This window comes from Rhea americana, unplaced genomic scaffold, assembly GCF_003343005.1.
Source record: "Rhea americana isolate MKP2758 unplaced genomic scaffold, rheAme1 scaffold_365, whole genome shotgun sequence".
Classification (NCBI taxonomy): Eukaryota; Metazoa; Chordata; class Aves; order Rheiformes; family Rheidae; genus Rhea; species Rhea americana.
The window spans coordinates 355,111-367,372 of NW_028186496.1; the positions used below are offsets into that span (position 1 = coordinate 355,111).

A 12,262-nucleotide genomic window follows, 5' to 3' on the forward strand; every position below is an offset into this window, starting at 1 on the left:
AAAGCCCAAGATGTTAAAATAAAGTTTTCAGCTAATGTTGGTTACCTAATTCTCAGAAATGTTGAGACCCTTGATTCYATCCAACTACAGTATGCAAGAAATTCATATCAGATGCTTTGGGGAAAAAAAATATTGGATGTCTCAAATCTCAAAATCTCTCAAAAATGGAGATGTTAGAGTCCATTTAAATTACCTGGGTTAATCTGGAAAAAAAAGTTACCCTTTTCCTTTCTTTCTTTTTTTTTTTTTTTTAAACATTACAGCAGGCATTGCAACTGCCTGTGAGAAGATATTTTGAGTTCCTTGTGTAGAAGCCCAAGATCTCATTCTGCTATGGATCCTGGTGTTTCTTCCCAAATATATCTAGATTTGTTTCCATTTTCAATTTTTTTCTTTACTTCTGTTTTTTTCTTAAGTCTTTCAACTTCTTATATGTCCCACAGTCTCCTAAGRACGTGTAGCAAGTGCTCTTAGAAGACCGTATGGATTAACTGTTAACCTTCATATTTGGAACCACTCATAATTTACAGTGCTCTAAAGAACAGTGAATCCTGTAGAGTGAAAGGTGATAATTGTTAGTAGTCCAATTTTAGGCCTTCACTGTTTGGTAAGCTTTTATTCCTTACTTCAGATCACATTGTTTTCCTCTAACTGTCCTCACTGGGAATGGAGAGAGATGCTGTTGCTGCCTTTCAATAAGTGAATGCTAATGTTGCTCTTGCCAAGGCATGAATTTAATAAAAACAGGACAGCCTAAAACTAAGCTGCTTCTGCTACCCCATAATTCATCTGTTGAAACCATATTTAGCTTCAGTTTCTCCTTTCAAATAAAGGCTAAGTTCTGCTTATGTGCAAACATAGTGAAATCAGCACCTAAGGAAAGAAGACGACCAGTCAGGAAACCCACAAGACACTTCCTAAAAATGGCCATTTTAAAATGTTGATCTGTAAGTGAAGGTGAAGAGTACAATATTTAAAAGTGTCAGGCTTGGCTGGTAACTGGTGTTGGTGTGTGTATTTTTTCTTTACATAACTGAGTATTTTAACTCCTTGGGTTATACCAAGTTCTCAGTTTTTAAACCTTGATGTCAGACTGCAGGTGAGGTGAGATTTGATCTCTCTCCTTGTGACATAGTTGTACCTGTTAACTTGCAGTTTRTATTTGTTTAATAACAGGGTATTGACCCTAAAGTATTCCACACCCAGAAATGATTTCATCAGTGTGTTGGAGGGGATGAAGGACATGTTGCTTTGTCCTGTATCTGAAGGGTGGTGTGCTCACGGCTGCTGAGCCCTGCTGAGAGGCTCATCTGCTCCCTGCAGGGAGAGGATGGGCTCAAGGGGAGCCTCCGAGGATGCTTGGTATCGTGCAGCCTTACAGAGCTGAATTTGACTGCACAGCAGTGTCCATGCTTCCATTTTTTATTCCTCGGCTGAAGGACGAGGAGGGGAGATCTGCTGACCTCCGAGATGTCTCAGCTTTTCAGTGCTTCAGGAAAGTTGGAGGGGGGGGGGGGAATAACGCCAGGAAGGGTAAGAAACCAGCTGTGCACAGTAGCAGATCCCTCCCACTTTGCTTGATTTCGGTGAGGAAGGTAAAATGCGGAAGTTGCCACCCTGAACTGTCAAAAGAGGGTCAGATTTTTAGCCCGGAGCATGCAATAAAGAAAGAAAGGAAAAAAAAAAAAAAAACGCACTTGGTGCATTCAGCCAGTTTCTGTCCTCCTCAGCAGCCGAATCGCAAGGGCTGCTCTCCCGCATGGCAACTCTACCCACTGCAGACAGGAGGGCGTTTGCCCTGAAAATCAACAGGTAAGAGACTTTCATCGTACCTCTCAACTTTTCTTTTTTTCTCTCCAGTCCTAGTCAGAGACAGAGCCGAGCAGGCGACCTGTGAGCTGAACCGAGCTGGGCAGGGATAGCTCCTCTTTGGGAGACCCCCAGGGCGTGGAGCTCTCTGCAAGCTCCCAATAGGCGATAGCCGATAGCCGGCTGGGTCTGTCGCCCTCCTCCCGGGAGGCAAGGCAACCTTCGCGCCCTGCAGCCTGGTTTCGAGAGGGCACCCTGTCCTCACTCTTATTTCTTGCAATCAGCACTTCCCATGCCGAAAAAAAAGCAATCCTTGATGCACCGGGGCTTCATGTTATCCTGCACTGGCTCTGATAAGATTCAGCTCGAGGGTGTCCTTCTCCAGAAGTAAGTTCCTTCTAAAATCCCCTCCTCTGCCAGATGGTTATGAGGAAGAAACTGGCTATTTATTTTCTTTGACAGGGAGGAAATGTCAAATCTCACTCCAGCAGTTCTCAATCTCTACCTGTTCTGTCTGGACAAGCCCTGAGCCTGCTTGTAAAGGCTGCTCACTTACTGGGTGGGTGGGTTGGAGTTCCTCCTCCCTACAGAGCAGCAGAAATGGTGTGATGCCAAAATTAGTGTTCTGAGGAAATAAAAGTTTTGTAGATATGGCATCAATACTACAATGAGATTCATTCCTGGATATTTTTTTAACATGTGCCTTTTTGTCTATGCAAAAAAAAAAAAAAAAAAAATCTTTCTAATTTAAGATAAACAGTTCTTCCCCTCACCCTTTAAAACCAAATAAATTAGATTTCAACTGCTGAGCACTATGCTCTTGCTACTGACCTTGCTGTCTGCCTGAATTTGGTGTTTTTTCCCCCCTGGCCATGCTGAATTTCAGCTGGTCTACACTTTCTGGTAGTAGTAAGAAACCAAGACAATTATCCTGATGTTGTTAGCTAAAAGGAGAATTCAGGCCTGCTTTTCAAGAGTTATCATCTGAGACAAAAACTATGTTTCCAGGGTGTTAATGTGAGTACAAGGTAACTGAGTTTGCTGACACGTAAAAGAGCAAATAGCATAAAGGTTTTATTATAAACTGGGAGTAGGGCTAATCTCTGTGCCAGAGAGAAAAGTATGCACAGAAACTCCATCTCCACAGTAATTTATTGGAAGACATGGGATTTTCAGTCAGTGAGGATAAAATTAGCTTCACTGTGAGATATGCCTTTCCCATGGCAGAATGCACATCAGTGTACCTTTCCATAGCYTTTGAGAATTCATTTTAAATTGATGGCAGAATATTTACAAGAGTGAGATACAAAGCAAAGAAGCCATTAGATGAGCAGTCCAGTACAGGATCCTGCCATAATTTCTGGTCATTTGGAAATATGCTTGAATAAAGAGTATGACTGGTTGATATTTAGAGGGTTTAGGTTATTTTTTCTTCTATTTTTAGGGCAGCTTTTCTGGCAGCTTTTCCCAGCTGTGATGATGGTCAGTGTTCTGTATGACTAAAGCCTTGCACAGTTGTGGAATCATAGCAATTAACCTGGCTTTGTTTCAAGAAACTCACARAATTTTGTTAGAAAGAAACACTGTGAAATTAAACTATTCTCATGACTTTTTAAAAAAAATTGACAGTTAAATATTTGATATTGATATTTATGTCATAAATYAAATTTCAGATATGTTACCCAACAAGTTCTAAATGTGATTCCAATTTAATAATCTGTTTTGCAAGTAAGAATATTTTCTTTTACTGAATGTGGTAGAAATTATTTGTATTTGCTAGCAGAACATATATTTCTCATTCTTCAAAAGCAGCAGTTTGTTATGCTGACAGTAGAACAATATATTTTTACAAGGAGCATTTTTAATGTTTATTTTTTGAAAAGTACATTCCAAATAAAAGGAATAGTAAGATAGCATGTTAGCTTACTTGCCCATACATGAAAGGTTAATCTAGAGCTACAAAATGTTGTTCCGCTTTCTTCAGAGTTCCTGAATTTATTTTTTCAGAATACAACTCTTCAGTGAAAGTGCACATTACTGACCAGGCATCATTTACAGGAGTTACTATGTTATCAATGTAATTATTCTCTATTCACTTCAAATTCAGAAGCAAGAGAAATTTTCTTTCTTGCCAGGGACTTGACTAAGCAATATACTGCTTTTTTGATGAGGACCAGTGGAACTTCAGGCGCTATACTGGTTTCTCAGCACACCACCACTAGCTGCCTCTGTGCTAGTTACATAAGGTGTAGCTTGATGTGTTCACTGAAAGCATGACAGATGTCTGATCGTCATACAAACTGTAATAAATACTGTTCTGTAAAAATCCAACAATGAAATGATCTGAAATGCTTTTAAGTCTTAGTGATCTGGAGTCTTGACTTCAAGTTAGTATCACTTCTTCATCATGTGCATTTGGATGTCAGAAGCTTCAGAAGAAGCTATTACATGACAAACATCATGTTCATTTAAAACAATGCAAATTTTAAATTTGGGTTTTAGAATACCTTCAAACTTATAAGCTGCATATGCAATCTCTCCATGTACCCATGTCCTCCTATCACTTTATTCTGCCTTCCACCCATCTTGTTGTCACAACCTGTTGCTTCCTGCAAAGACTTGCATATATAATGCGTATATGTGACTAGTTCTTTCTAATTTAATGGGATAACTCCTGTGAATAATTTTGTTCATATTGCACATAGAAATGAAGAAACAGACTTTTAAATCAGTCTCTCACAGGTTAGGCAGCATTCCTGCTACTTACCTGCATATTACCGAAAGCTGAGTGGCTGTGAATTGGGCAGGACCTCAGAGAACATCAAAATAAATAAACATTTTTATTATTATATGGGAAATTAAATTCCTTTCTGACTTTATATGTTCTTTTAAAATAAAGCCTAATATTAGTTGCATAAAAGAAAGTAAGCTGAACTGTCTTTTCAAATGGCTTCCAGCACTGCACAAAGGGAGGGGACAAGGTAAAAGCTTTACAGAAAATCCTTGCTAATGTACTTTATTAAGAGACCTTTACAGCATTCTCTGAGAATGTTAGCTGCCTGTGGGGTTTGGAATCCAGCATGGGGCATAAAAAAGGAGAACATCCTTGTTGGATTGAGTGAGTCCTAAATAGTAATCATTAAGCATTTTGTAAATGTGTCTGCTTTCCAGTCATAGTATTTGTCAACTAAAAATAGTGAACAATAATTTTAAAAAGAACCCAGAGAGCAACCCTCCTATGCTAAAATACTCTAACATGTATTAATTGAGCAGTGCAACCTGAGACACTATATAGCCTGAATTTTAATGAGAGTAATTTGACTCATCAGGGTGTTACGCTAAACACAGTATTCCCAGAACAGATTTTCTATTTTAATTATTTTTATTTAGCTAATGTAGTTTACTATTTTATCCTCAACACTGCAGTTGGGGTACTGTTTATTATTTTTTGACTTCAAGTGAAAAAAATTTTGTCTTAGGTACCTGCCTGGAGCCCTGACCACCACTGCTGTATGTTCAAATGCGTAAATTACAAAACAGAAAACTGTCAAGAGCAGCAGTACAGTTTCCTAACAAACATATCATTTAGCTGCCAGTCATATGACCCACTTAGTTTAAAACCTTCCCAACAAACATAACTCCTCAACTGTCTCTGCAGATCACCACGTTTGCATTCGGCAAGTGACATAAAACAAATTTTAGCATTAACTTCCATCATTTCACTTTCTCCTCACTGAAATCATCCAGTTGCCAAACAAAATTTTCTTTTCAAACACTCTTTTTAAGAAGTCTAGGACTTAGAAGTTTAAGGACAAATTTAGATTTGGGAATTTTTATATTAAAAAACAAAATTATCCATACTAAGGCAAACATTTGGCTACTGAAGTTGCATTAAAAGAATTACATCATAAAGTTTGTGTCCCTATTTAACTCTCAAAATGTGTCATGAATTCTCCTTTAAGTATAAGATGATAATACATTTCAGTTATTGCTACTTGAAATGAAAATGCCAGCTTAAATCTTACGGTGTGTTGATGTCTGGGTTCTAAAAGTTCACAAGAAATTACCATAAATGACAAAGACTGTTGCAGAAAGGTCAGGTGTAAAATGGTTTCGGTGGCAGGACAGGCCATTTCCTATCTGCTCAGCAGATTTCTGTTCGGTGCAATCCATTTATGGGATTGGAGCCTGCTTCTTTTGATTAAATTTCAATAAATCTTTGATTATCTGGATATAATATAATTCTTACTGAAAAACAATTTACTAGACTTCATTGTTTAGGCCAAGTTATTTCTCCTAATTATTTTGCATTTTTTAACTTAAAGTGTGTTAAATAAGCTGCAGCGAGTTGTTTTCATTGCAGTTTGTATGCGTTTAAAATAAACTTATATTCCAAGTGCTTTTTAAGTAAGATGTACTAAATTGTTGTTGTCAGTTTGTTGCATAAAATTATAGATTATAGAAACCTTAATATAGTTACAAGTATGCTAATAGTTGCCTAATGTACTTGCCATGTGTTTGCCAGATACCTAAAACATACAATTGTAGTTTATCAAGTTTTAAAAAAATGCTTCTAGTTATATCCTTCTTATGAAATATGTTCATTGAGCCATTGTCTGAATTATATGTGCTGTCAGGACAGTGGTAAAATTAAAAGTCCTGTGTTCCTGTTTACTAAGTCCTCTGTGACTTTCTTTCTTAAATAAGGTYGACTTAGTACACTTGATGGAAGGGTTCCATACTGCTTTACTGAAATGAGTTGCGCTCCAGGAGTCTGCGTAAGTCAGGGTAACTCAAGTTAATAAGCCTTTGAGGCACATGTCCAAAAGAGTTTGTTCAAACCATCAAATAATAATCTGTCTGAGCTCATCTAACATCCATATCATAACTATACAGTGTGAAACRGCTTTCAAGAACTCTTTAAAAATTCCAGCTTGTAATTGCTGTGGAAACAGACTGCTCTTCACATACTACATGTGTGATACTAATGGTTCCGTATTTGGTATGGGGAATGTTAATAACATTAACAGCTTAAAGTTAAAAATAGGATGTATATAATTTCATATTTTGTATGTAACATTTTGTCAGTATTTGTTTATATTAAAAGGCCAATTTTTGTTAGACTTGCTTAAAATTAAATAAGAAGCTGATTTTTAAATCTTTCACAGAAAATTATTTAGTGTTGCATATGCAGTGAGTATACAGAACAGGTGAGCCTCATATTCTTTCATCTTTGTGTTGTTTGAGAGTCTTTTGCTTTAGTTATAGGAAATACTGGGATTTTTGTCTTTCAAGAGCAATACACAATTTTCACCTTTCATTAAGTTTGGTATTCTACTTCTTTATAATTTTTGCAGCTGAGTACAGCATACCTTTTTCCCAGTTCCAAACCATGTATCTCCCATTTCCAACTAATAGGGATTGATTTTGAGTACATCAGATACTGCCTTCAGATACGTGAAGACCTCAATCTCCAGAGTATTAGTTCTTCTTGGGAAAATTCATCTCTCTTTTCTTGACTTACCACAAGCTGATTTCTTCTTGTTTTTGATTGAATTATTGTCCTTCAGTCTTCTGGATTCATACTCCGCACAAGAAATTGATTGCCCATGGCCCTAAATTGGCTGCAGAGGAGGGAGAGAACACAGGAGTTCCCATCCTTTGCACAGMAGTTGTAGAGCAGCTCTAACTCCCATCCCACTGATGTGTGGGTTCAGAGCAATCTAAATGAGCAGAAAAGGAAGGGAGGAGTTGAGATGACAGTTTTATCCCTGTTCTGTAGGTAGTGACTGCTCACTGCATGTGAAGGAATGGACTGTAGCCATTGAAAATCTCAGGCTGCTGTTTCTTTAGGTAGAAAAACTTCTCTTCTCCTATGGGACAAGACATTTTTACGGAGGCAGAAACATAACCTGTAGGATGTCTAAATCTACACAGAGGAAGTCAAGGTTATTAAGCAGACTAGGGATGGATCACATCTGGTGTAAATAGCTCTATAAAATAAAAGAAGAAACCTTCCTAATGAGTCTAAGATTATCTTTTCATCAGCCCTRAACATAATTCATTTGCTTTTGCTAGGTTTCCACCCTTGTAGTCAAATTAGATTAGATCTACATCAATGCAGTGCTTTTAAATGTATTTTACAATCATATTTAAGTGAACAATGAATTTAGGTAATACACAGTGTGGCTTATCACTGTATAATTCAAATTAACATCAGCAGATTTCCATCTCGTATCCTGGCTCGGATAACTACACACATTTAAGCCCAACTATATCACAACCTGTCTGCATCCGTACAGCCAACCAAACTATAACTGGGCATAAGCAGCGCTATAGGTCATATGAGCTAGAGCCCAGCTGGAGACCACCATGAGAGACACCTGCACAAAAAGAGGAACTTTGCTTATAATGTTATTCTCAAATTCCCGTAAGCATGTTATTGACTGGGCTACAGCTGTTATATCTTCTAGAAGCACAAAATAAATAACAGCAAACAATGGACAAAAACATGGATGCCCTTAGGGTGTTCCTAACTCTCATGGAGAACCATGTGAATGTTGTTTCGCCCTCTGCCAAAGGTAAGTTCTAAATCAGTTATGGAAGTGCATTTAGGAGGAAAGTAACATTATATGTCAGGACTGTGCTATATGGTGTTAATTCATAATGCTAAATAAATCTCTATGAAAAAAATACTCATCTTTTCATTTTTCAAAGATAAGCTTATTCAGGTTCCTCTTCTAGATTTGACACCTCCCTGTCCATCATGAAGAGAAAATGCACAGAGTTTTCTTCTGGTCCACTGTGCAAAAGATTACAACATTTCCTGTGTAAAATAGGCTAAATTTTAAGGTACAAAAAGACACGGTCTTCTTACTACTTTTCAGAGGATACTGAGGCCTTTGGTTATTGGCAGTGATTTACTTTTGTTTTTTACTATTTACCTGGAATTTTATGATTACTATTTCTGTAGTGGCACATCTGCCACTTATGCAGTCAAAGCCATTAAAGAAAGAGGTTGACAGGAAACACAGGTCCAACCAATTAAACGTCTATAAGCAATTTCAAGAGCAGGAAAGATAGGCTACCTAATGCAAATCTATTCTTTACCAGCAAACAGGTTACTGAAGAAACAAAGCATTTAGGTAGTGATTGTCTGTGCAAGCAGAAAACTATTGTTACTTTTGAGAGACATATATAATTGAAAGCTCTGAAGTAGGCAGGAAGCTAATCTTTTCATCTGAGCAGGCACTCAAATTGTGTTTAAGATATAACCATTTGTTTTCTATAATAGTTGTTGGGGACTGGTATTATACTGTAATTATGTACCTAAACAGTCAACAGGAATCAGAGATACTAATCTCTGTCACGTGATTAGAATGTTGTGGGTTTTTTTTAACTTCTGGAAGATGACTGGTGGAAGTAGCCTATAGGCTCTGACCAGCAAAGCTGCATTTTAAAATCCTTACATCTGTGTTAGACTTCAAATCTCTACAAGCACTGAGAAGTTGAAACTGCAATCTGGAATTAGATTATTTCTTTATAGTGCAGGAAGTATTATTCTGACCCCCCAAAAATGTACCTGCAAATGAAAAACATCTTTATCTCCACCAGGTACCAGCTATGAACATCCTTTATTCACCTTTCCAAACTTTATCAGGTATGAGGTGAAAGCAAAAAAAGAAGAAATATTTAATGTTGTATTTTATATACCCTCTACTGCTTTTAGATTATAGTCACTAAACCTTATGATTTATGAGCATAGTCAAGCATAGTTGTCCTTTTTGCTGTTCTGATTTGATTTTTTTTAATAGAAAAACTCTCATTGGATTATCCTGTTGTTTTTAGTAGTAGGAAAAAACATAGTCTGTAAAAACCCCTTAATTGATAATATGCCTGCCCTAAATGCTTGCCATCAAGAATGCAGTTATAGCAAAATAGGTCCAAGCTTAGACCAAATGCTGGGCCAAATTCATGTAAAAAGTCTGCAGTTTTCTTCAAGACCTGTGCAGAATACTGCTTCATGCTTATTAGATCCTTATGAATATTATGGAATGTGTCTCTCCAGGAGAGAGCTTAAATAATTCTTCTGGTATGTAAGGAAGGTACTCTACAGTGTATTTTAAAAAGATTTTCGTCATCCTTATATAGCAGGAGGAAAAGGCTTATTGGAGTCAGACAGGGGAGTGACAGCCGAGATGAAGACATATTTCTGAACTCAGTTTGGCTCTTACAACTTTAAATAGCCTAACAACTATATTATTGTTAGACCAATCACTTAAATTAATCAAACAAAATTCTACCAAAATTGCAAATTACTCCAGATTTGATTTCAGGGAATAGAAAATAACTGAATTGCTATACAAAAGAAATAACAGTAAGCAAATAAAGCAACAGAATCTGGGCCAAATTCACAAGAAGTTCTGAAAGGATTTGTCAAAAATTAGAAAACTGCCCCCAGTTCTATGTTTATTACAGTCCCAGGATGAGCAAGGTTCACTTGCTCTGGGGTTTATTTTGTGCTTTGCAATAAAGTTTTTTTTTTTCTATTCTTTAAAATAAAGCCACTTCTTTCTGTACATGGTTGAGGTAAATAGCTTCTGTAGAAAATTTAAAAGTTCTGTGTATACTGGAATTAAGGCTCTAACAAAAATGCAATGGGGCTTAATTTTCACTACTGGCATGCAGGCAAGAATTGCACTTTGAAGGGTATCTTGCTTCTGCTGAGACATACAACTGAGCAGGTTCACCACTGTTATATCTGTCTCTCTTAATTATTTGTTGTGGTGTTATCTGAATTGATTAGGTTTTTAAATAACTTCTAAGAATAGGGGAGAAACTAGTAAATCACAGAGTCTCCCAAGCTCCAGTAATAATGACCTGGAGACTTTTTATTAAACAGTCAATACATTTGGACTCAATATTTTTCCCTAAAGTGAAGGAAACCGAGTTAGGTAACAGTGTATGTGTATTTTATTTCAGTTATCACATAAGTTGAGCTTTACAGTCATTATAATTAAAAAACCTTGTGTTCAGAAATTGTTAGAGGAAAATTAACCTTTCCCAAAGCTTGAAATGTCACAGATAAATTATCAAGTTTGTAACTCATAATACAAAATGGCTTACATCACATGAATCCAAATGTGCATGTGAGGGTATATAATATAATTTCTATACAATTTGTACCTGTAGCCATAGCCAGCAGATACAAAATTTTTCTTTTTAACAACATAGTTGTAAGCATAGGCCAAATTCTGTGGACTTTCTTATTCATAAAAGTATGGCCAGAAGCTCTAGCTTCTAAGTGTATCTTAGTTATTTCTCTGGCTCCCACTGAAGCTGAAGTCAAAATTCCCTGCTCTAAAAATGACAATACCTCTTCATTTCCTTGAAATTACACCAAATTTTTCAGAAATACTGCCAGTGAAAGAGCCTGCTTTTTCCATGTAGCTAACATTTCCAAAGAGAAATGTTACTCTAAGAAGTAATTTTTTAAAAGCCTCTTTTTTTTTTCTTTTTATGACCAATCTTCCAAACAGAGATATAGTGGTGCTGACCATACGGACAGTAGCTGAAGATGCCCCTTTGCACATATCAATGGTAAAATTGTTTAAGTCTTACAGTATGTCACTAGCAGCATCATAGGAGGGTTGTACTACTTCTGCTGTGAAACAAATTAAAGGGTAAYCACAGAAAGGTTGTACTTCAAATACCCCACAAGCTTGTGTTCTTAGGAAATGAGAGGCCAAAGTATTAATACAAGTATTTCTCCTGATTTTATGTCATTTACATTATCTGCTCCTCTGACTTTTGAAGTAATCGTGCTATTATTACTTTTAAGACCCATCCATGAATAGATTCTGAATTCCTTCAAAGCTGCTGGTCACTAAAGATACAAAATACATATTTTTTCCTTTATATATTTTTTTCCTTTAGTATGGGAAAAAAACAAGAATGATATTTGAGTGATCTTGATAATTATTCTTGATATCTTGATTTTTTTCATTAATAATAAATTTTCATAGAAGGAAATAAGAAGCAAAGCATGTAAACGACTAGATTTCATTTGAGTTTTACAAAATTACCAGCTTTATGTTAGTACTGTGTTAATGAAGTCCTTGTGAAGCTTAGATGCTATCTGTGAGCTGGAAGAGAGGTCCTTATATTTACTTCATTATCACTTTGTTTTTGAATTGATAGGAAGATGCAGACCAAACAAATCTAAAAGAACACATTGATAATGTTATATTACATTTCAAGTTGCAATGTGAAAGCTGTCTCAAAGTGGCACAAATAGCTTTGAAATTGCTACTGACCTGTGTTGTACATGACTTAAGATTTAGGGAAAGTTTTAAACAGTCTAGCAAAAAACAAACCAACGGAAAAAGAACTAGGCCCTAGCTGCAAAATCGTGCCTGGGAATACAGGCCCACATAGTTTTCCAGAGAGCTCA

General features: G+C 36.6%; 1 protein-coding gene across 1 annotated transcript in view; it reads left to right on the plus strand.

Annotated features, from left to right (window-relative positions):
- Positions 1–1,619: 1,619 nt before the first annotated feature.
- DOCK8 (dedicator of cytokinesis 8) overlaps positions 1,620–12,262 on the plus strand; it is an 88,944-nt gene continuing 78,301 nt past the window's right edge. The window contains exon 1 of the mRNA XM_085312457.1: positions 1,620–1,812. Coding sequence (XP_085168583.1) covers positions 1,760–1,812 — 53 coding nt within the window. The 5' untranslated portion in view covers positions 1,620–1,759. The remainder of the gene's footprint in view (positions 1,813–12,262) is intronic.